The 26073-nt window shown below is 47.7% G+C and overlaps 1 protein-coding gene across 2 annotated transcripts in view; it reads right to left on the bottom strand.

Moving 5' to 3' along the window:
* Positions 1 to 26073, bottom strand: part of TATDN2 (TatD DNase domain containing 2) — an 887958-nt gene that overhangs the window by 595342 nt on the left and 266543 nt on the right. For both annotated transcript variants that reach the window (XM_069643017.1, XM_069643019.1), the window contains exon 2: positions 20317 to 20721. In XM_069643017.1, coding sequence (XP_069499118.1) covers positions 20317 to 20718 — 402 coding nt within the window. In that variant the 5' untranslated portion in view covers positions 20719 to 20721. The remainder of the gene's footprint in view (positions 1 to 20316; positions 20722 to 26073) is intronic.

The raw sequence follows: 26073 nt of genomic DNA on the forward strand, positions 1-26073 counted from the left end.
ACAAGGTCTGAATGGTAACAGCCTGGCCCAAACATTGTCCAGCATATCCTACAAAGAGTTGATCGTCCACTCTGACTCTGGACATCTTAGAAATGTAAAATCTCAGAGCTCTCCTAGGATCCAAACGATGGACCCGCTCCTCTTCCTTACCAGGAGGAGGATGGTAGAAAGATGGAAGAACCACCTTTTGACTCAAATGATATTCAGATACTACCTTAGGTAAAAAAAATAGGGTCATACACGCAGTACAAACCTGTCCTTGTGAAACACAGTAGAGGGTGGCTTAGATGAAAGTGCCTGCAATTCACTCACTCTCCGAGCGGAAGTAACAGCAACCAAGAACACAGTCTTGAAGGACAGTAATCTCAAAGGACAAAAGTGCAAAGGTTCAAACGGAGCACAAATGAGAAATTTCAAAACCAAATTCAAATCCCAAACCGGCACCTGGAAGGGGGACGGTGGGAATACATTAGTCAGTCCTTTAAGCAACTAAGTAAGAAAGAAAATCATAGGAATGGAGCACTGAAAAAGGATCAACATTGTGATCTCTGCACCAGTCGCAGAACTTACGCCAATGGTCCTGGTCCAAGGAAGGGAAGGCAGTAGCTGTGGTCTATGGTATCCAGAACCCACGCATCTGAAGTAATGGCCCACCACTCTTCGAGATGCTGAGACAGTCTGCCCCCAACCGGCGAACCATGGGACATGGCCTCATGACTATTTGGAAGCGGATGCGGCAGTGCCTGAAGGCAAAGAGGCAGCTGCCGGAGCAGCTTTGTCACCACGATTTCTCCGACCACCACGGGTATTTTTTCGCTGGCCCCTTCGACCTGGCAGCCCCTCCCGTTCTACCAAAGGAGAAGTAGCAAAAAGAGCCTACCCTCCACTCCTGTCCCCTAGCACGAAAAGGCAGAGGTTGACGTACCGCGGCGCTGAAAGATTGTGCGCCATCAAAGGGCATGTTCAGAAGACGGGCCTGCACATCCGGAGCAAACCCCGACTTCCGCAACCACGCAAATCTGTGTATAACAGTGTCGCAGCCATGGATCGGCTAACGCTGTCGGCCGTATCCAAACCCGATTCGCACATGGCATCCTTGCTATCCTGCACAAGAGCAAGGAACCCATCCCTTTCTTCCCCCTCAGGAATAAGCTCAGCCGCCAAAGAAACAATTCCACAGAGTGTGTGAAAACCTTGCCAAGGCACACGTGGAGTTGGCCGATTGCAAGGCCATGCTCCCAGTACAAAATATCTTCCGAGCCCAACCGTCGAAGCACTTGTCGTCCCCATCGGAGGGATGGCAGGGTACGCCGCCTGCCTCAAGGTGGCTGTAGCCGCCTGAACCACCAAACTCTCGGGAGTGGGGCAAGTAGATAAATTGCTGGGGTCGCTAACGGAAGGGCAGCATTTCTTGGTCAAAGACTTATTAACAGCCGGAAGAGATTCCGGGGACTGCCAAGCAGCTGCCACCCTTTTCTGCAAGGTAAGATGAAATGGCAAAACGGGGTCAGAGGACGGACCTTGATCTAAAATGTCTGTTAGATGATCCTGCACAAAGTCTTCAAGAGGACTGGACCAGCCCAGATACGAGACCCTCGCCATGAGCCTCCTGTACGAAGACTCTGCATAAGCCCCAGGCTCAGGCCTACAGAATTCCACTTCCGGAGAAATGTCCAACCCACTGGCAACATGGAGGGTCTGCCGCAACTCCTCCAACTGACTTGTCTCCAGAAAAAAGTGGAGCGTCATCAAGGTCACCAGGGACCTCAACCTCGGACCTTTCTTCCCCTTCGTAAATGTCATCCAGAGGGAGCTGAAACCCAGGCCTGGGGACAGAAGTTGCCGCACAGACTTCCCAGTAGCCTTCCTTGGAGGATCCACGCGATCCGTGTACTCCCAAGGAAAATTGAGAAAATAATCCCCAAAAGCACCGAATGCGCCGAAGGCTTCAACGCTGAGAGCGTCGACAACCTCGAAGTCGTGAGCGCCGAAGGCTTTGGCGTCGACACCGACACAGGTGCCGACGACACCGTGGTCTGGTACGATGGTAAAGCGTTGACATCAGAGACGGATGGACACGGCGCCGACTGAGTCGTCACTGGCATTAATCCCTCAATAGGTAGCTGCGGTCTCGCTGGTGACAAGGACCGAGACCTAGAGACACGTCTCTTGCGACTTTTCGAATCCTTGTCCATACGGGACCTTGAAGGGTCGCAATGCGAGTCGCGTCATGGACCTGAGCCAGAAGGCCTGCGAGCCATGGTACAAGACCGATCCTGGCTGGCTTGGTCAGAAGGCACGACCGGATCCGTGCCTTGCGATTGAAAAATTGCTAAAATTGATTCTTTAAACGCTGCCCATTCCTCCGGAGTCGAGAACTTCGTCGGGCACGTAAGCTTCCTCAAGGCACCCTCCTCCGGCTTCCTAGAGTGCCGGGACGAGGAAGACAAGTGACGGGAACCACTCCGGGACCGGGATCCCCGGGACTCCTTCCAACGCGGAGAGTCGCCCTCGAGTCGTCGGTGGAAACCCCCTTGGACTTGGAAGTTCGGGACTAAACAGGCTTAGAGCCCCTACCTACCTGGAGCTTCCCCTTCCACTCCTGCAAGGCCTTGGCAGTCAGCAACTGGCATTTCAAGCAGTCGTCGGTGTCGTGCGACTCACCCAGTCACCACAAACAAATGCGGTGCGGGTCAGTGAGAGACATTTTGGACTTGCAGTCCCAGCAGGTCTTGAGGCAAGACCACAGAGTCGGAGGGGTCGAAGAGAAAGACATTGCAACGATGAACATACGAGATGCGCCGAGTCTCACGAAGTTAACACATTCGCAGAAAAAACAGAACTGAGGCTAGGGGCGCTGTGCGTCCTATTTATAACATCCGGTGATGTCGCCCTCAACGGAGGCCTTCGAGGGACATCGACCCGACGTCATCGACGCAGAACGCCCTCTGCTGAAAAAGTTTCCGAAGTGCACAGCTGTGGACATTACATGTCAAGGATGTGGAATACGTTGGAGGACACAATCCATTTGAAGCAGGTGTCTGATGCATCCCCCACCCTACCACCAGGGCAAATAGTCACTAATGAGGTGCTGCAGCAATGTTTTAAAACTTTCAGCGATCAGAAGATCTCCACCCTGCTGACTCAACTGGGTCTGATTCGTTCTGAACTTGCCCAGTCCCTGCAGGAAGGCAAGACAGACATAACGGAACTGGGGGACTGAGTTGCCATGAACGAGAATACCATCCAGGAGTTATCTGATGACACCCGATGATAGATGCCCGGGCGGAGCAATCAGTGGTAGCAACACAAGGCCGAGGACTTGGAGAACCGCTCGAGGCGGTCGAATATCAGGGTGAAGGGGCTGCCCGAGTGTGTCCCTGATGCCGAACTCAGGGGAACAATGCAGCTGGTGTTCAAGGAACTCCTCGACATTGATACTGAAGGGGATATCCTAATAGACAGAATGCATCTCGTGGGCTCCCTTCGTGAAGAGCCATGGGCCAGGCTGAGGGTAGTAGTGATGGCCATGCAGCAGTATGATCAGAAGGAAAGGATATTACAAGTGGCAAGTAGAACCTCACCGATAAAAGTGAATGGCGCCATCATAGAGCTGTACCAAGACTTGGAAAAGGCTACGCTCATCAAGAAGAGGCGTATGGGGCAAGGGGCAAAGGCCCCGATGGAATCACAGATAAGATACAGGTGAACATTCCCCTTTGGGTTGGTCTTCAAGTGGGAAGGGTATCAACATCACATCTCCACCCTGAAGGAAGGCCTCAAGATCTTGAAAATCTAAGGGGAGGCGGATGCAGTGAGGGCAAAGCAATGGCTCCAAGAATGAGGGCCGGCGGGAGAGGCTTTGGGAATGGAGGAAGGTTGGGGACTAAAGCAAGATGCAGGCACCTGCGAGGTCCAGGGGGGCCCTGATCGAAGTCTCCGGCCTAATCCAGATCCGCATCTTGAACGGCCCTGCCTGCACGCTGGCTGAGAATCTCAGCAACGATGCAACGCAGATGCATCATTGCCCAAGGGCCCACCGGGGAAAGGGGGGTTGGGCGGCGGTGTCGATTCTTGGAACCGGGGGAGGGCAAGTTGAACTCTGGGATTTGAAGGAGACCCGGCAACCCGAGGCGGGGGGATGCCAGAGGTGGTGCTGAGTCTTACCGGAGGGGGCAAAGGGAAAGGGGGGGAGGGGGTGAAATCGCAGCAACATGTTAACTACAAGGGAAATGGGGAGTATGGGTAATCCCAATGGGGTCCGCATTCTCTCACTGAATATTAGAGGGCTAAACACCTGCCAAAAGACGGAAACTGGAGAATCTTCTTAGGCAAGACAAACCCGATGTGGTGACACTCCAGGAAACCCACATCCGCTCCCAGTACAGACAGATTTAAGCTCAGGGTACCCACAGGTCCTACAAGCTAATGACAAGAGCAAGGGCAGAAGGGTGCGATAGCACTTAGGCACATAACAAACGCTCAAATTGTGGCCATCAAAAGAGGACAAAGGGTAGGTTTTTATTCGTACAGCTGCAATGTTGAGGCAATCCCTCACAATAGCTACAATGTATGCACCAAACGCAGGACAAGATGGGTTTCTGAGAGGAGTACTGGAGAAACTAGACCAATACACTAGGAATCCTCTGATCCAGACAGGGGATTTTAATCTGGCGTGGCGTCCGCGAGTGGACAGAAGCGGGATGGTTTCCTTCAAGGGACACCCCATCCTATAATTTACAGGCCAGCATGGACAAACGGACCATTGTGGACACATGGTATGAATTAAAAGGGGACTTCAAGTGGTTCACATGCTACTCATGTCCATAGATCTTTCCCCAGGATCGATTACATTTGGGTGTTGGTGTCTATACTCTGGCAGGTTCAGAACACTGAGGTGGGGCCGATTACGGTTTCTGACCACGCCCCTCTGCAAAAAATAAAATAGACTGGCTGAGAAGGTAGTCTGGGCTTTGGCGATGGCAATATCCCTGCCACCTACTGAAGGATACGGAAACATGCAAGGAGCCAAGAAAAGCGATCTGCAACTTTTTGCGGCAAACAAGACCGCTGGGGTGCAAGAAGCAGTGATGTGTTTGTTTTGTTTGTTTATTCACTTATTACGCACTCCAGACCCGGAGTTAATAGGGCGCAAAAATATGAAGATGCAAGGCTTACATGGTTATACATTATACAGAGATATACAAATATGAAAGGAGTTACAGAGCACAATTCAAAGTGCAAATATGGAAGCTATATGGTTACAAAAGAAAAACATATATAATGTACAAATAAACAAATTACGGATAAGTCACTCTGTGGAGCCCTCAGACTCACAGGTAGAATAGAAACATAAATGTCAGCAGTAAGCAAAGTTCAAATCTACAAATTACAGTCTGTTACACTACCATGAAGCAGTTAGACTCACAGGTGGAACAGATTCCACATGTGATTCAATGGTAACATGCCGTTACGTAGGGCTAGTGGGTAAAAGGCCTTCAGGGGTAGGAGACTAAGGGTCTGTCGAGATAATGTGTTTGATAACATTTTTCCTAAAGGATGGGAAAGGTTGGTCCCTACGCAGGTTTTGGGGAGTTGTGTTCCATAGTTTCGCTGCCTTTACAGGAAAGCCATTACCACCGATAGTGGTGAGCCTATATCTAGGTATAGTCAGACAATTAGTATTAACAGCTCTAGTTGGTCTAGGAGAAATTATTGTTTGGAATGTATCTGAAAGGTAACTGGGAGCAGCATTGTTAAGGGCTTTGTAAGTCAGAGACAGCGTCTTGAGCTGAATTTTGTTACTTGTAGATAGCCATTTGTGTTGATGTCTGAGGGATGAAATAGGAGTTCTTTTATTGGTACCTAGGGCTGCTCTTAAGGCATTATTTTGTAATATCTGGAGCTTCCAGATGGTAGTTTTATTGGCCCCGCTCTGTAGGGCATTACAATAGTCAATTCTGGAGAGTATTAAGGCTCTTGACAGAATCAAACAACTCTCATCCGAAAGGAAAGGTTTGCCTGCTCTTAGCAATTTACAGGTGTAAGCCGTGGATGAGTTTAGGGTTATTATCTGTTTGTCAAAAGACAGTGTGGAGTCCAAATAGAAACAAAGGGTTTTTACCTCCTTGGAGACTTTAATGGTATTTCCGTCGATATTGAAGGAGGCAAACTCCTGTCCTAGTTTTTTTATGTTAGCCTGTGAACCCAGAATTAACAACTCAGTCTTATCGTTCAAGCATAGGCCATGAGTGGCCATCCATGCTTAGATGATGAGATATACCTTGTTCACCAACTCTGTGTCCTTACTATAATCCCCAGAAAGCGGGAAGAGAATCGGAGTGTCGTCTGCATAGTTTGTGTAGGTGACACCCAGAAGGTCCAGATCATCAAACAAGGGCTTGGTGAAAATATTGTAGAGTGTTGGTGAGACACAAGAGCCCTGAGGAACACCGCACAGAATAGGGGTCAGGTCAGCAGCTGCCGATGGGGAGAAAACTCATCGTTCTCTCGCTCAGGAAAGATTCAATCCATCTGATAGCCTCCTTGGAGAAGTGGGCAGCTGAGTCAAGGTGTCTGCAGAGGACCCTATGATCAACCAGATCGAATGCAGCTGAGAGAAGTAAGAGCAGAAGTACTGTCCTCCCTTTGTCTCTCAGCTTGTCTATTTGAGATTTTAAATCAATTAAGGCGGTTTCCGTTCCATGTAGCGGGCGGAAGCCAGATTGTCTATTGCCTAGGAGTTTGTGCAGTTGGGATCTTTAAGGCAACCATGCGTGGAGTCCTCATAGCAAAACAGGCAGTACGGGCCAAGTAGGTAAAGGCCCTGCAAAAGGACCTAGAAATGCGACTGAAAAGGGTAATGGAGAGAATGGAAACCGATAAAGGGGCACAGATCAGGAAGGAATACAGGCTTATCAAGTGGCAGCTCAGCATATTGCTCATGAAGCAAGTAGAAAAATCCCTCTTACACCTGAAGCATAAATATTATATAAAGGTCAACAAGACTGGCCGGCTCTTAGTCAGGCAGGTTAGGAAAAGGGAAAGCAGCGGGCATGATTCGACGCATCCTAAAGGCGGGCGGGCAGGAAGTCACTCAGAGGAGATTATGCAGGTATTCACACAGTTCTACTCCACCCTGTACACTTCCGAACAACCAGATGGCGAACTTCAAAGTGCCTTCTGAAAGTCCTGTCAACTGAAAAGAGCAATTCCTGTTTGGACCAGGAGGATCCATGGCCCGAATCCCTGATCAGACAGTGGGTAAGCATGCACCAACGTGTGTTTACTCCCTCTGTGCCCACAGGCCATCCCCACCCCTCTGGTCCCCAGTGATGCTCCCTTGTGCCCCCCTTCTCGCACACAGGTGTTGCCTGTTTTGCTCGATTCTTCTACCCTGCTCCCCGCCCCCCTCCAGCCTACTTCTGCAGGAGTGTCCTGATACATTCTGATTTCACCATCACCGTCTTGTGGCCAATGCAGGATTTGACTTTTATGGACTTCATTGATTCACGGTGCAACACCTTTCTCATGGAGGACCTGAATCATGCTGTTCCCATCTTCATCTTGTATCCAGACTTGCAACATTTTGTGTTACTACTGACTTCTGCAATTCTATTCACTCTCCCCTCTTGCTTCTCCACTCTTTTTGACTGCTTCTCTGTTATCTCCACCTCTCCATATCTCCTCCCCTTACTTTCTTCAATGCACTTACTCTATCAGAATTATCCCTAGACCTAGTATAATAGCAACCTTGTCTGTCTCCTCCTCCCTCCCTTATTCCCCTACACCCCCCAACCCCTGCTCCAGCACTATTGGAAATGTCAGGCCTAGTACAATAGTTGCTTGTTTTGTTCCTCCCCTCTCTTTCTGCACCCCGCTCCCTCACCTTTTGTTTTCTCCGGCTCTACCAGAAATGTCTTCAGGCCTAGCACGTAAGTCGCCTGTCTGTTTCCATTTCCTTCCCACTCTCCCCCTCCCTACCTTATCTACGTCTTAGCTCTTGCACTATCCGAAATGTCGTCAGGCCGAGTACGATAGTTAATTTCACATCCTTACTGTTCATGGCCTGTAAGAATGTCATTGTATTTTCCGTGGTTCCCTCCCTTGCCTTGAAGCACTTTGAAACACATTGTGTATAGGCGCTATATAAATAAACTATCATATATCAAGATCAGAGCCAGCGAGAAGCTCTGGAAAGCGTGATCACTGAGGATGAGGTCCTAGCAGCGATCAAATCGCTACCCACAAATAAAGCCCCAGGTCCGGATGGGTATACTGCCATGTTTTATAAGTCCTTCCAAAACACACTGTCTCCGCGGCAGACCTCTCTATTGAATTCCTTTCTCGATGCTGGCTCCATCTCACAATCTATGGAGGAAGCCAAGGTGGTCCTCTTCCCAAAACCTAATAAGAATCCCGTCCTGTGTAATTCCTATCGTCCAATTGCACTAATAAATTTGGATGCAAAATGTTTAAATATCAACGTAGAGATTAGATAAAGTAATCCAGGTTCACCCGGACCAGGTGGGGTTTGTCATGGGGAGACAAACGTTTGTTAAGATCAGGTGCATTTCCCATTTTATCGAGAGGTCTAACCCGGTGGGCTTGAGAGCGGGGGTCCTAGCACTAGACACCAAAAAGGCCTTCGACCGGATCGAATGGTCATTTTTGTTCGCTACTATGGAGATGATGGGATTCGGGCCAGTCTTTATCCGCCTAGTCGAAGCAAACTACAGATCACCGTGGATCAGGTTAGCCATTAACTGGTGTCTGTCCCAGGTGATAGAGATAACTAGGGGGACCAAGCAGGGATGTCCTATGTTCGCAGTTCTGTATGCAATATTTTTGGAACCATTCATGGCTAGAATAAGACAAAATAAGGGAATAAAGGGGCGCACAAGAAGGTAATGGCGTGTGCCGATGACCTGTTGGTGGTACTCACCGAATGGGATCCCTCGCTCAGGGAATTCGCAGTGCTCTTGATGGAATTTGGCAGGGTGGCGGGTCTGAAGATTAATACCTAAAAATCAGAAATAATCCAATTACTCGGCAAGGGGTCCGCAGATCCGTTAGAGACAGGGCAAATTGTCCGGGCGAAGGGACCCCTCAGGTACCTGGGGGTGGCACTGACTCCGTCTGTAGAGGCCTATACCGAGCTAATTACCACCACCTTCTGGGAACAATCAAGACTTGGCTAGCTGAAAGGCGGCTCCTCAGCCCATCATGGGCGGGTCGCTTCAGTGTTCTCAAAATGGTGATCCTCGCCAGGGCGCTCTACTGCTTCCACGCACTCCCTGTGGCAGTCCCCACCAGCTTTTTTAACGCTTTGAACAAACTGCTGCGAAACTGCCATGGATGGCTTGGGAGGTCAGGACCGCCCCCTCGGGGCCGGGGGGAGGGGGGGTTAATGGGCATACCCAATTTTAAGATGCATTACCGGGCAGCTCAGCCGAGTGTAATTTGAGAGTGGTTTGCAGGGAACACAGAATGCATCTGGCGAAGGATGGTTTGGGCGGTGGTGGGCGGCCCCCTGAATGAGGTCTTGTGGCACCCTAGAGCCAATAGGCCCCCCAACATGCATAGAACCAGTATAATGGCCTTGGTCGAGGATACGTGGGACCTCATTGTTAAGGAAGGGAAGAGCATGTCCTACCCATCACCGTTCACGGCGCTTATGCAGAACCCCCAGTTCACCCCGGGGCTTGAAAAAGGGGCTTTCGATAGGTGGGAAGATATGATATGGCATTTATAACGCGCCTATACAGTGTTCCAAGGTGCAACGAGGCAAGGGAGGGGACAGAGGGAAGACGGAGACAACCGTCTTACTAAGCCAGGTGACATTGAGATCTCGCAAGTGCAGGGGAGGTGGGGAAGGGGAGAAGTGCGAGGGGGAAGAGGGAGGGGAAGTGCAGAACATCGGATAACAGTAATAACTAGAACAATAAATAGAACGATAAGAAGTGCGGCCAGCTGGTGGCAGGTGCAAGGGTAAGGGTAAGTGCAGACATCAAGTGTCAAGTGCTAGTAGGGGCTGTGGGAAACAGAAGAGGCGGGAGCTATCCGCGCAAGGGACATGGTGGGGCAGGAGGTGAAATCCTTTCAAGAATTAAAGCAAACCATGCGGCTGAGGGAGGATAGGTTCCAGTATACCCAGCTGAGACATTGGCTCTCCTCTCACGAGATGAGAAAAGCAGCCACCAGGGACTTAAAGCCCGCTAGAAAGGTATCTGCTAAGTAACTCAGGGGATAGACAAGTGGTCAGTAAACTATATGGGATTTTTACCACGCCTGCGACCCAGCCCTAGTGGCTCTACATGAAGCAATGGCCCGATACGCTCTCGCTCCCGTTATCCGAACAGCAGTAGAGGGAAGTGTGGCAGCGAATCCTGAAGTTAATGAGAGGTATGCAAATCAGAGAAATGTGGACTAGTGTTTGGGTGCAGTAGCACTTAATGCACGAGAGGCTACACAAAATGGTTCCCTCGCCCACTCAGATTTGTTGGCGGGGGTGCAATGAGGTGGGTACCTGGAAACACATATGGTGGCCTTGCCCCATCCTAAAACCATTCTGGGATGCGGTCAATAAGGAAATGAAGGGAATCTTTGGCCCCCAAGTAAAGAGGTACTATGGTGAGGCTATGCTGGGCCTGGGTGATGTGCTCCACTCCCTGCTGACTAAGCCAGAGGAAGGCCTACATGGTTCTTAGCGTGGCAGCTCTTTACCCAATAGCACAAAAGTGGAAGCAACCCTCCATTCCCAGCGAACAAGACTGGATAGCTAAAGTCTGGCACTATTGTTAGGCAGAATCCTATGCAGTTCCCTTGGGGAGCACTACAGAAGATTAGGACTACAGGTATATGCAATAAATCCCCTTTGGTATCAGTCTGTACCACAAAGATTTAGTTGGTAGCTGTGGCTAAGCAGTCAGGCTTATCTCAAGAGGGAGATGAGCAGTATTCAGGGTTTACACAATAGGGCTACAGTACTATGGGACAAGGAAACACTGACCAACGCTTTGTATCAAAAAGAATATATATATATTTATTTTACACACTCTTAAAATCAACACAAAAATCACTATCCTTAAAGCAAGTTAAAACAGTCAAGAAAAGTATACACAACTCCCTATTTAAATTGTAGACAAGTTTGAGCAAGAGTGAAAACTGGGCAAAACGGCACAGTGTAAACCATGCAGAAATGGCACTCTAACAATTTCTTCAGAGGGAGGGAAATGTCAAGTTATACAGGGTTAGACTCCTAAACACACCAGCAGCACTTCCCAAATGGATTGTGAACAAGTTAAGCCAGGCAGTACTTTAGCAAAAGCAATACTTAGGTGAAAACCGAGCAAAATGGTACTTCAGCAATATTTCAAAGGGAAGGAAAGGTGGTTTTAAGAGTTGTTGGTGCACCCACACACTTATTAGTGAGAAGCAATCTAGAGAAGGCAGTTGTAACAGGTTTAGCCAAAGTCAATAGGCGTGTGCCAGATTTAGGGGTACAAGGCAAAAGCGCCCAGGATCAAACTGTTCTAGTAGCTGCAGTCAAGTCTTTGTTTAACGTTGAAAAAGGAGGGTGCAGAAGGTAAAAAGACAATGTTGGACGATATGGACGGCCAGCCCAAGAGGTAAGTAAAGGATTTAAAACACCTTTAGCAGTACCAAGCGAAACGGGAGGCCTGGCGGAACAATGTACCTTGAAAAGTGGAGGCGGCTCCTGTGGTGGCAGTAGTTCCTGGCAGTTCGGGAGATCCAGCAGAGGAAGAGAGGCTCTCGTCGTGGAGGAAGGTTCAAGTCGCTGCACGGCCCAGGGAAGATGCCAGCCGCGGTGATGCCGGAGCAGAAAAAAGGTACGCTCCTTTAAAATCGTGGTCGTGGTGGACGGGTGTCTGGCTATCCAGTCTCCGAGTGTCTGGCACTGCCGATTCGACCAAGGCAGGTCCTGGAAGGCGATTGCTGAACTGGTTGGTCCCACCAGCTCAAGGGAAGAAGGCTCTTGCAGGTGAAGATCTTCTCTTGTTTTGTGGAGAAAAGTGGTGAGGATCTGCAGCAGGGCTTCACCGGTGGTTCAGTCGTTGCAGAGGTCTTCAGCTTCTCTCCTCTTCGGTTTCTTAGTTCCAGTGGCAACACCTTGCTCTTCCAGTCCTCAGGACCCTGCTTTTATGCAGAAAAACCCCCATTCATACAGCCTAGCTGTCACTCACACAGTGAGGTGGCTATCCTGGCGAGATAACCCCCCAACTTATCAGGGCAGAGTGCGACTTGGGTTGCGTAGGCAACCCTGTCCAGGGTGCCTATTCCCCTTCCCACACATCCTGTCTACCTCACTCAGTGGTGCCGAAAGGAGGGGTTCTGTGTAGAAGCCCACCAAAAGGACGAACAAAAGATCCCCGACCTGGGTTAGGATTTCAGAGAAAGACACGAGAAAGAAATATTATTAAAGTTCTGGCAATAAAAACCTACCGGAGTAAAGTTAATAATAAAATAAACCGGCGGTAGGTTAGAAGCTGTCAGTACAAGTAGTAGCCTCAAACAATGGGAAAATCCCATCGGAAAATATTCGCGGTCGAATATTTACAGTAGTAATCACTGCCACCAGCCAGAAACTTTGGAGAGGGGGATTGGATAGTGCCCTCTCAAAAATGAACACCAGGGAAAAACTATTAACCCTTTCCATTACTTCCTTAGTAAGATGGGTTGTACTGGTTTTGTTCATAACTATCGTCTAGTAAAGTCAATGGGGACTTTACATTGCCTGGGCGACAGTAGTGAGTCCCAGGGTATGGAGTCTATGTTTTGGGGGGTCACTGTGACACCCCTGTGTTACTGCACTGAGGGTGCTGTGTAACACAAATGTAAAAAGATGATACCTATGAGGGTGAGAAAAACCCCCATAGACCATAAGCAACAAAATAGCCTAAAACACACATAGCAATATGCCCAAGAGTGGGAAAAAGAGTCTCACTCTTAGCAGGAGTAAAAAAAATAAACTACTGGGGGACTCTATAGGTAAGGGAAATTAGCCTTAGAAGAGAATTCTCCCTAACAACTATACTTCGCTAGAGTAGGTAACCTACTCTACCCAAGGAGATCACGCAAAATTTAAAACTGAATGGTACTTGGTCCTAGACTTTCTCCACAAAGACTGTCAGGAACAGACTGTTGGACATTTTATGAGTAGCGACACGACTTATGCTGGACATTTCCCTCAGGAAACACTCCTTGTAGCAATCCATGGTTGGGGAGGGGGGATCATCTGGGGGGCTTGGGGGGGGGGGGGGGGAATGGTTGGCTAATTTGGAAGGGGATTGTTATTGTTCAAAACCTGAAATGACAATAAAAATAAATATAAAAAAAGAAATCTCCCCAACCTTACAATATTGGGCACGCAAGATGACAAGCAAGGCCGATATCATCGTTAAAGTTCGAATTGGAATTCACACGTATACAATCGCTACGGTCTATACACCAAATTCAGGGAAAGCTATTTCTAAGATCAGTGTTGGCAAAATTAGAAAATACGGCAGAGGAAGTATCATTTTAACGGGGGGATCTGGCATAGGTCCCAGAAATGGACCTTTGGGTGTCTGAGTTGCGGCTATAAGGAGCCCCAACTTGAGGGCTCAAAGACCAATTTTCCCATTTGGAGCCAATTGATAGTTGCTGTGTGTGTAGGGGCTCCGAGGTGGGTTATACTTTTTACTCGCACATGCAGAAATCACTCTTACGCATAGATTATATCTGGCCGTTAGAGCAAATGATGGGTTCAGTGAAGGAGGTTACAGTAGGCTCCATTGCTCTTTCAGATCATGCCTAGTTAGCTGCATCGCTTGATTTTGCCCACAACCCTACGCAGCTGTATCGATGGTGCTTCCCGGATGAGGTTATTAAAGATATTGTTCTTTCGGAGGCGGTGGGGGATAAGAAAGGGTTATTGTATGTACACCTGAACTGGACAAGTTCCCAGGGAAATGGTGGGACGCATTTGAGGCAGTGATACTGGCTTGAAGGCCTCTCAGGACAAACAGATCTGGGTCTAGGGTCAATTACATGTGTTGAGAGCTAAATGGGTGGAAAGGAGTCTGCTGAGCATGAAGCAATCTCTCTATGTAAAGGGTAAAAGAGTGGATAGGTTAATGGCCACGCAAACTACAGGTAGCAGCACAGATCCTTTTATAATTACACAATAGCACGGGGAGGCAGAACCACAGAATGAGGAAATGATGGTCCTTGTATTCCTCTAATCACCTTTTGGAAGGACACCAGGGGAATATCTGGAGGCGGTTTCATTGAAGATTCTTTCGGAAGAAGATGGACTCTCTCTCTAGAAGGGGATATTCTTGAAGAAGTTAATGAGATTAGGAAGCTCCTCCTACACAAAGTGTCGGGTCCAGATAATTTTCTAAGAAATATCGGTCAAGTCTAGCCCCAAATTAATAGTGTTCATTCTTTTGGGGTGGATGGATGTGTTTCAGTGTCTATGAGCCAAGCAAAATGGGTCCTATTCCCGCAGGCTAAGGACCCCACGCTGTGTAGTTCTCATCGCCCTATTGCCCCCATTAACATTGATGCTAAGATTTATACAAAGATATTGGCAACAAGGTTGAAGACCCTGCTCCTGGATCTCATCCATCCCAACCAATCCGTATTAAATTAAGTCAAACCTTAGACAACATCCGCAGGGTATGTCACCTTGTTGGAAATAAATCTGTAAACCAGACGCCCACCCCATTGCTTTCCTTATATGCCGAAAAGACATTGAATAGGGTTGAGGGGTCATTTCTGTTCAACACTATGGTTCATTTAGGAATCGGGAGCAGGTTCCTGCAGACAGTTTGTGCCAATTATCACTGCTAGTATCAGATTGGTGGTTAATGACCAGCTGTCACAGCCGATTAGTTTAGCGAGAGGAACCCTTTCACCGTTATTGTACGCTATTTATCTGGAGCCGTTTTTGCAGCGGTTGAGGGAAGCTACTAAAGTGAAGGGTATAATGTTTGGGTGGGACAAGCACACTGTATGTGCTGAGGTAATATCCACAAATTGACCAGATCAATCCACATAAGCAAAATGTGGCACCAAGCTCTGCTTCAATGGCACTACAACCCGGTGAGTCTCCAGGCGATGTTCCTGGATCTGTCGGTTGAGTGTTGGAGGACTTGCAAAGGAGGGGAGACTGGGCCCAAATCTCGTGGACAAGTCCGATCATTCAACATTATTTGAGGACGTCACCTGTTCCCAATCAAAATGCTGAAAGCAAATGATCCTTTAAGGATGGAAACTTGCCCGTTGGGTTTTTGGGACAAGGAAACAGCGCCACAAAGTAGATCACAATTTAAAATTATGCATGGTTTTAGTACTGGCGGCTGTCCTAGTGGTGCAAGGAATGGTTTGCCCCTACGGATCATGGATGGCTACATAACATGTGGAACATACTAGCAATGGAATGGGGGACATAACATCCATGGGGAGTACTTGAAATTTAATTCTGTTTTTTCTCCACCCACATTGCAGAATTAACAGCCTTGATAATAAATGATCAGACATTAAAAGAGCACAAGGTCTAAAGCTCAGACATTCTACAGCGGGGTGGGTTGGGAGGGTGATGAGGAATATGTCGGAGGAAACCGTTACCAGGGGTAAGCAACTTATTCTTTGAATGGAGTGTGTCCTTCCACGTATTCCTCATCTAATGTTAGACTCCCAAAGCAGTATTAGGTTTATTTGGAGGAGGGAGTAAGAATTATAGTGTTACCGTTTGTCCAGAATGTGAGATACCAGAAGGTGTCTCACCCACTAGTCCCCGGGGATGTGTCATCCAGGTGGCCGGGACACGGCCATCGCTTTTGGATCCAGTTCATAGGGGTGGACCAGTGCGGGAGGATCACCTGGGTAAGGGTCTTCCGGAAGTGGAAGTGAGACACCAGATGGCGAGACACGGTATCCCTTCCCCTGCAACACCTTTACCTCATCCTACCAGATAGGATACGTGGAACCTTATCCTCCACCCACCTTTCCCTTTTCCAGCACTTTCACACGGACAGCCCGTTCTGGGCGTATACAGACTCACACCAGAGCAGAGTATCAGACATGTCCCGCTACTACGGTCAGGCAATTACTGACTATCACTCACACCTGACTTCCATTAGACTCCCACACAGGGATAAAAGGCTGAGCACTAAAGCAACTGAGCGAGGCAGAGCACACAAAAGTACAGCAATTTCAAGTAGTCAGCTGAACGAGAGGAGAAAGACGGCAAACCAAGAAAGGTTCGTAAGAAGGGAATTACCCCTGACCTTTTCAGCAAGACGCAGTTACTTTCATGAAACCTTTAAGGAAGAAAGCGCAAGGCCAGGAAATCAGACTGAAGAATCCTACATTGTGTTACGGAGACACCGAAAGCCCTCCCACGTAACTGATCAAGGAAGGGAGGAGCAGCAGCAGCCGCTGTGGTGGTATCGCACTTGGCTCCAAGTGCGAAAGAAGAGCAAAAAAGATTAACAGAGCCAGTGAGTTGGGGGACTGATGCAAGACCGGTCTGTGTTGAAGTCAAGGTTGCAAGCAGCAACATTGTATAACGGGCGCTGTAATGCACATTGTTAAACACGCGTGATGAAAGACGCGAGTAAAGCTAAACTCCTGATGAATGTTTGAACTTGAGAAGGAAAGATACAATACCGTTGGGAGTGGTCCGGGTCCGTGGATATGCTTAATCGAAGGCCTCCAAGGTATCCCGCTAAGAGAAACGAAAGTAGAAGATAGATATGAATAATTGTGTCAAGTAATTCAAAGTGGTCCTGCAACGGTTTAAGCAAAATCCACTGCACATTTGAAAAAGTCTTCAATTTTGTTATCAAGCAGACCCAACCCGAAAGAGGGAGATCCATATCAAGAAGATCCAAGCCCAAGTGAGGGAGATCCATGGTCCGAGCCTGAACGAGGGGGGATCAACTGTGAGCATTGTGATGAAAAGGGGGTCTCAGCCTGAAGAGGAAGACCCATGCTGAACATGGAAAACGAGAACTTGTGCATGTGAAATTCCTGATGGGAATGGAAATTTGAGACTCCTAAACTGGGTAAGACATCTGTTTAAGGAACTACTTTATTTAGGCTTTCAGCCAACATGGAGGCATCCACATAGTTTGATTCCTAGAACCAAGCTATGCAGTATAGTGTTTTGGATGTGGTGGCCTAGGGACTACTTTGCAGAGGCTATTTAAACCACACCCAAACAAGACAACACGCTTCGCGTTACTTTGTCACTAGCAACGTGACGCTCACCGTGTCCAGCTTCTCACGAGCCTGGCAAGATCCGGACCTGCAGAAAAAACAAAGAACATCGTTAGCAGCAGAATCTTACCTACAATCTCCATCCTTCACTGCTCGCAGCTCCTGGGCAGCTCCGTTTGTAGGGTTTGTCGCCCGGATCGAAGGACCTGAGAAAGGATCAAAGACATCATTAAAAACAGTAGTAGAGACATTTCAACCACAAATCGCTTAAAGACTTACCTGGCTGGTTGTTTGTTGACCGGTAAAGCTCCGGAACTCCACCCGCACTGTGAGCACACCGCGACCTATGAAAATGAGAAAACGGGTCAGTGAAGACAAGACATTGCCGCGCTGCACAAAGCGCCTACTTACAACATCATAGCGCTATTGTGCGCCATCATTCACCAGTGAAAACCAGCCTACCCAGTTCGCCAAGTTGACGCTCCGTGCACCTAAGGGAGAATAAAAAGAGCCATTATCGAACAGAGAAAAGGCATGCAAGAATAACAACGCCATTAATCGCAATAAGACCTACCTGAAAGACATTACTTGGGCCGCTTTCAGTGAAGTAACTGGACCGCACGTGCCCACGAAAGACAACGCGCCCCTGCCCAGAAATCAGAACGGAGAGCCCACCAACTTCGATAACAAGGAGAGAAGAGAACCCAGAGGGGCAGAAATCACAAGGGAGGTGGGGGAAAGCTGACCTTGGTCGTCCAATCCTAAACATAGTCTTCATTTTCAGGTGGAATTCCACCGAGAACCGCACCAGGAAATCATTCAGAAGGGCATCAGCGAACTGGCTGGGTGGCGTCCCGTGAATACCAGGTGAGCGTAACAGTATGGGAGACATAGAATCGGGGTGGGTACGGTGTGCAGAGATTACACAGAAGAAGTAAAACTGCTGCACTTTGAATTATATTATTTGGCGGGACAATTGCAGTATATTTCCTAGTGGCTTTTGGATGAAGCCACGCTGGATACAGCATTTATGGCAGAGCAAAGTGGATCTTAATACTATTAGAAACCAGTGGGAGGACAAAGGAGTCATAGTGGTGGGGGGAGGTAGGGGAGTCTGTTTTCGAAAGGCACATAGATTGAATTCTTTGAATTGATAGAAGGAGGAGGGGTACATGTCAGACAATTTCTGACATAGGAGACTGCTCAAATAAACCATGGCCAAATGGCAGGGGTTCCACCGAAAATTTAGAGGATGGCGGCACCCTAGTACTTTTGTATGGCATCTGACACAGAGGTTTCCAGACTATACAGAGGCTTGCTGTCTAGACTAGACAGCAAAATGGTAAACTGAGGGTGAAATCCAATTTGGAAACAGATTTGAGCAGAGAATTAATGGAAACGCAATGGGCGAATGCGCTGCTGTACACCAAAAGGGTGTCCAGGAATGCCATGCTTCAACTTACCCAACTGTATGTGCTACAAAAGGGTATACATGAGATCACATAGGATAGCACAATTCCCAGAATCAACAAATACTGGCTTTTGTAGAGGTGCAGATATTATACACATGTTCTGGGTGTGTGAGGTGATACAAAGGTTCTGGCAAACAATAGAGGAACAAACAGATCATCGAGGGATAAACAGGTTACAGTGGAAACCCAAAGCATGTCTGCTGGGGGTGTTCCCGCCTCCACTACCTACCATGTATGTAACCAGGATGAAAGACCCAACATGCATATTAGCAAAGAGTAGAATTGCCATGGCATGGACGTTCCACAGGGGCCCACATAAGTGGGGGAACGACCTTAGGCGATGTCTGCAGCCGAGCCCGGAGCAAGGTACGCAACAGTACGCAGAGGGATGCAAGAGAGACGTGAAAACGGGACAGCCTGGTACATGCTGGTCTAGAAGATGGGCTCTCCTGATGAATGGCCCCTTGAAAGACAGGTATACAGGCAAGTGTGGCAAGGACTGGGAAGGAAGTGATGGATGAAGGTTTGAAGTGTAAGGGAGAAATGGGGATGGGGTAGAGGAGATAATCTGTAGAAGGTTAGTACACTGCCCAAGAATTTTTCATGGTGGGAACACAATACCTGTAAGTATACAAGTTGTTGTTTACTACGTTAGGTGTGTCTTATAAAAGTTAGAATGTATATATTCCAGGAATTAGCCAAGAAATGTGAACATTGATGGAAGCATACTTTGTATTATAACAAAAATGTGAAATAGGATTTTCTTTTTTTTTTAAAGCGCATTACAAAAGAATGACAATATCAAGTCGCTGTCAGCAATTACTGAATCATTTGGCTATACACTGCATTATCTACAGAGTTGAGTCCTCATGGTACGCAGGTTTGTTTTATAAGAATGGGTTCAGCTTCATAGAACCATAGGCTACCTTAATATACAGAGACAAAGCTTGTTGCCCCTAGACCACCAGCACAGGCCTAGGACCATTATCAGAAGCCCATGTGCAGCCTTCTATTCTGCACAATTATCTAATCCAGTAAAGTGTTACATCCAGGCTGCAACCACTACAGGCCCAAGTTTGGAATCATAAACCAGAATAGAAAAAATCTTGTTGGTGGTCTGCAGATCACAACAATGAAACACAATGGACATTGCAGCACTGCAGTCTGCAGACTCCAAGCGGTAATGGTGGAGGGCCCAGAAAGGTGGGTCAGAGGAAAAGGGCACTGGTGGGGAAGAGGGAGCTAAAGCTCATAAGTCTCTCCTCCCAGCCTGCTCTTTTGCCTTTGGGCAGTGGCTCTCAAAGAAAGACCAATGTGCAGATTAATGTCTGGAGAGTAACTCTGACTAAATCATCCACAAATGTGAAGACAAACCCATTTGCTTAAAGCACACAAGTGGTAACCCAAAGACAGACTAAACACGTAATGGGGCTAGATCATCTCATGAGCTAATGCTCAATTCCCCTCCTTGTAGGAATTGCATGCCACTCCAAGACAGACCTTTTCTTTGTGCTTCATTGTGACTGTAAACAAAAATATCCACTAGTAAAGAAAGCAATTTAAAGTTTTTTAAATGTAACTACATTTTTACTATTGGCATCAAATCACATACCTCGCTAAATGAAGGCACAGACCTGTAGGGAACTGGCTGTGTAGGCTGCGAATGATACTGCGGTTTATGGAACAAGATTCTTCGAGGTGGAGCAACTGCCCTCTTCAAATTCCAGGCCTTCGTGGTGACCACACTACGGGCAATGTTTCTTGGATGTGCGCAAGTTTCAATTTGCATGCCAGATTTCCCTTCGACAAAGGCATTTGTCAAATCCAAGGCGGTTTGTTTTTCTTCACATGTTTTCAACAATGAGTTGCTTCCCGATACGCAGCGCTCATCCTGGGAGTTGCCCACGGAGCATCTGGGCTCAGAACCTTCATTGTATTTGATGTATTTGTTGGGAGAAACATCTGGTAAACTGTCCCACCTGCATTTGACTTTCCGACTGCCACTAGACTCCATGGCCTATACAGTAGGGAGAAAAATCCAAAGTTACTAACTAGAAAACTAGGTTTTGCCAGCAACTTACCACCCCTTCATAAAACAGATTTATACCCTTGGTACATGCACAGTATGGAGAATAGCTAAAGCATAGGGGCACCCATGTATCAAAGGTTACACTTGCAAGGATAATCCTGAACTGAAGGGTTCCTAGGTGCTATTGAATGCCCCATTAAGAAACCCTATTTGTGCACATTCGATAAAACATTTTAACAAATACTGATTACATGGGAAGCTGGACTAAAAGAGACCTCTGATAAGTGTCCCAAATGTTCAACATCTAGCCAATAGAAGTTAAAATCCTGAACAACGGTATTCGAGCAGCTTATCTTTTTGTAGAACAGCAATACAGGCAAACGTTTGATATTTCAGAAAATACCGAATTATATAAAGTTAGCTGGCATCAACAGAGGATAAATTGCGATATTAGTTTCAGGCAAAAATGGTCTTATTAATTGCAATAATGTATTGTTTCCGTTTTTTTTAAGGTATCAGCATTTTAAAAATGGGGATTATTAGCATATCTGCCTGTTCAGATTTATTTTTTTATATGTTTAAACCACTTTTATATTATAGCTCTAATAATTGTGTTTTTATGGAATTCCATGTATCGGATTGAAAGGTTGATTAAGAAGCTCCCCGAAACAGAATGAATCCCCATCTGTATATTATGCAGTTTACTTAACATGACCATCTAGTCCAACATCAGCCTCAAGTTAGTCTCTAGTCAAACTTACAGGATGGGAAATTAAGCCTGCATCACAACTTTGTTCCATACCCAACTCTCTGCAACCAAAATAATTACTAATTATGATTTAATGTAACACACGCTATCCTCTACAACAGGTAAATAAACTTAGCATTGTTTAACACTACACTGGCTGCTTGACTGACAGATGATTGAGTCAATTGTGAGGGATGCTGAGAGCAAAGGGAAGCTGGAGATCTCCGTGAGGAGTGCGAGAGAAGACATACATTACTTGTGAGAGGTCATGTGAACTGAGTCCCCGACAGAGTCTCCCATTAAGGGTTTCCTAAGATTTTCACCTCCCCACCAGGGATACAAATCACTAACGACAGAAACATTGATATGAGGGTGAGGACCTAATGAAAGAAGTCCCTGGAGAGGGACAAGCTTATGCAGTTAGGCATGGGTGATGCTTCTTGGATAAGATTCAGACATTATGTTGACGGGGGTGGAGTCAGTACAGCAATCCTCAGTTAATTAGTGAGGAGAACTTTAGGGAAACGGCATAAAACCTTATAGCCAGGGACATTCTAGTGACTCCCTGCCCAGGTTCCGACATAATTTTGGTTAGGAGATCAGTGGCCTTAAAGTGCATCTCCACAAGTGTTCACCAGTAAAAGGAGCGATTTGCCCCAGAGCCAGCAAACAGATCGATAAGCCACTTGTCATAAGAGCTTGGCCATATTTAATCTGGCGAGTGGCTTGTGATCTCAGGACAGGGTTGCCCGCTTGGTATTTGTAGCTATTATAAGAATTACAAAACATCCCTGTTTGCCATATTAACAAACGAATGAGCAAGGTCAGGTCGATCTCTGCTGAAGAGTAACCACTGCTACACCCCGAGTGGGTAACCCCTTGTGTGGGTGGTCACAGAATTCTCATGAAACTGTTATTCTGCACAAAAGGGTTTTATTTTGAAGTGCAGTGGTGTAGTAATACACTGGTATTTTTAAAAAAACATAGGACATTCACATTTGAGGACATACAAGGTGTAGTACCTAAGTACGAATTATCAAGTAGTCAATATTTGAGACATCTACTTGTGCAGTTTGTTCATTCTCTAGAGGTTCCTTGGGAAGGAAGCTTAGAGAATTCAGTGGAATCATAGACAGGTAGGGGGCCCATAGAGTGTGGGCACAATCACATGCTCAGAGGTTTATTTCAAAGCGTTGCTGGCATTCTGTTTCTACTGAGAATCTTAGTCCCTTGATTTCAAGGGATTGCACTAATGTCCCCCACTGCACACTGGAGACAGTCTCTCAAACATTTAAGTCTGTGGCAGCCACTCTTGCACCCTGGAAGCGCTCTCTTGTTAAGTCGCATCGCTCTGAACCGTGGCTTACAGCAGAGTTTAACTTTTTAAAATTGCAACGCAGACAGGGGGAAAGAAAATGGAGAATTGTTTATCTACCATCCGGCAAAGCTCTTTATGGTCTTGCCACTGCAAAATACCATTTAGCTATCTTGACAGCCAAACAAGCTTTTTTTAGTACTAAGATTGAACAGGTCATTAACAAGCCTAAAGCCTTATTTGCGGCCATTCAATCCTAGTCTATTGCCCCCTGCTCACAGGGACTCTGTGACTCTCTCATCATAACTACCATGCGGAAGGCCATTGACCTTACTTGCCCTCAGGTGGTGCGGTTGGGCCCATTACCTGGCTTACCCACCGCTCTGGACCCTCCCACTGCCTGCTGGTTCGACCATTGATGCAGTAAACACACGAGGAGCCAGCCGTGCATAAGGGCAAGGGAGCTCTGCTGCGGGGCGAGGTGGGCACCCTCTCCCCTTTGTGTCCGTGAAGCAGCGGCCAGCCCGGCGGAGGAAGCAGCACTGAGAGTGGGGTAACTGTCAGCAGTGGCGCTGTAGAACATCCAGCGCTGAAACAAGTAAGCGGTGGGATTGGGGCTGGGGCACTGCGGCCACGTGGCGCCATTGTTGGAGAAGAGGCACCCGACAAGCTATTAAGGACTACCGCCAACGGGCCTGTGTGAGGGAAGAGAGAGATCCCTACTGACCCCGATCTGGGATATGAAATTGAATTGATTGTGTACAGATATAACTTGGCCTCCTAACAGGAGTCCAAGAAACAGTGCGATTCTAAGGCTAGTAATATAAGGTAAGTGTCTGAGCCTCTTCCATTGCCAACAGTCCCGAGAAGCGCGATCCTCCTCCCACTGAATCGCGGTCACACCCCACTGTTGGTGTAAAATAGATCAGCCACATCGATGGACATTTAGTAACACTCTGCACTTAAATACATGAAGGACAACCACATACCCTGAGGTGGGATGCGAACTGAGAACGTTGGGGTGAAACAAGCTGCCAGATAAACGGGAGCAGCAGGCACAACATTAATAGACTGCGGGGGACTCCTATAGCTCATCAGCAGCTACTGCCTTCGCCAGACACAGCAAGCCACCGCTTACAGAAATGAATAATTGAGGGGGTGGGGGGAGCGGGGAGACCCTGGAGAACTTAACCGACCACAGACACCCAACATCCCTGGACACTTAATAAAAGGCAACACCAGATCTGGATCTGATTCAGGACAGAGCCAACACACCAACTATTGGAACAGGACGAGTCATCAGAGGGACGAAAGTTGCAGGAAGGACATTAACCTACATACCGGGTACCCTATTGTTCACAATAGGCGCCCCATATGTGTCATGCCAAATCGGATGATATGCCCTGGTTTTCAACCGTGAAGGACACAGGGGTGCATCAGGAGAAGACTGCAGTGTGGGTCGGCCTCCAAGACACTGAGCTGGATACGACCCAGTAAGCTTTAAATAAAACCGGAGCACGGTGGAGATGTCCAAGTCCAGCAAAGGGGGTAAACAACAGATCAAACTACATTTTGACACAATCCCCAATCTAGAAATAACAAACCAATGGATGACTCGCGGAAACACGACCGCAAGCGGTATCTCAAGACCCAGCGGGGGCATTCCAGGGCATCAAGGAGATGATCAATCAATTGCAATCCAGCATACAGTCTCTGAACGGATTATTGACACACTTACCTGCAAGGGCGACCACATGCAGGTTCGTCTGGACAAAAACGGAGAGAGGCTGGACAAGGTGGAGGGAAGGGTGTCAAAAGTGGAGGATGAATCTGCTTCAGTGGCCAGAGGCATGACGCTTGTGAAACGGGCATTGAAGGAGCTTGCTGGCAAGCAGGATGACCTGGAGTTGTGTTCCAGAAGGAAGAATCTAAGGATAATCTGAGTACCAGAGTCGGTGGTGCGGAGGAATATGGAGCCCCTCGTGAAAGATACTAAGAGAGGCGCTTGAGCCAGAGGAGCTCTCAGCGGTGTACATAGTTTAAAGTGCGCATCGAATCCCTAGTGGGAAGAGGCCAATTCCGGGAGCACCACCTCGCCCAATCATAGCTCAGATGCTAAATTATCGAGACAGGGATACTGCGCTTTGCAAAGGTCGAGAAAAAGGTACAATGACCTATAAGGGAGACACCATAAAACTCTTGCCTGACTTTTCAGACAGCATTCAGGCCTCCAAAAGGACATTCACGGGAATCAAGAAACAACTAAGGGACAGAGGAATTCGTTACCCGATGTTGTTTGCGGCCAAACTTCGATTAGAGCACGAGGGACGAGCAATATTTTTTCACACTGCGGAGGAGGCCAATGTCTTTTTGGAACTGCAACCAAGTCAACTTCGGCAACGAGGGAACAATGCTTATGTTTATTGAATTTATATAGCGCTTTAAGCCAAAGCGCTTTACAATATAACAACGGGTACAAAAGTGAGAGAAGCATATTTACAAACATGAACAGGTCATAAGAACAATAAGTAGAACTATTTACAAGCGGGAGGGTAGAGGAGGGGGTAGGTGAAGGGAGTTACGGAGTGGAATGTGAGGTTTGGGAGAGGAGATGGGGGGGGGAGATTGTGATCTGGTGTCCTCAGTGACCTCAAGTAGTATTTGTTACCAATTTAAGGTCAGAGGGGAAGGAGAGAAGATGGGGGATCGAGGGGGCAAAGGGAAGGGAGAGTGATCTGGTGTCCTCAGTGCCCTTACGTAGTATTTGTTACCAATTTGAGGTCAGAGGGGAAGGAGAGAGGATGGGGGAAAGGAGGGGGGCAAGGGTAGGAGGGGTAGGGAAGTCAGGGGGGGAGTGAAGAAGATGGGCTGACATCACGACTGTCATGACCCTTGCCCCTGGCCCACACTGGCAAGTCAGCCTTCCAGTTAGGGCCAGGTCAAAGGCCTTAAAACCTCATCCAAGACTCTTGTGGAGTCAGTCCTGGCGCCTTTGGCGCAAGGCTCATAACCATCATAAAGACCAACATTAGAATGGGACTATTTACTTGGGATTATTTAACTTGGGGGCGGGGGGGTTCAGCCAACATGGAGGCACACACATACCTCAGTTACAAGGAACTGAGCTATGTGGTCTAGTCTTTTGGGCGTGGCAGGCATGGGACTATTTTACCTGGACTACCTGAGACTATTTAAACCGCACCCAAGCAGCAGAATATGCTTTGCGTTATTCTGCTGTGGGCAGCGTAACGCTCACCGTGTCCAGTTCTTGGATGCC

The sequence above is a fragment of the Ambystoma mexicanum genome, chromosome 2p (assembly GCF_040938575.1).
Source record: "Ambystoma mexicanum isolate Mex_15411 chromosome 2p, UKY_AmexF1_1, whole genome shotgun sequence".
NCBI classification, from domain to species: Eukaryota; Metazoa; Chordata; class Amphibia; order Caudata; family Ambystomatidae; genus Ambystoma; species Ambystoma mexicanum.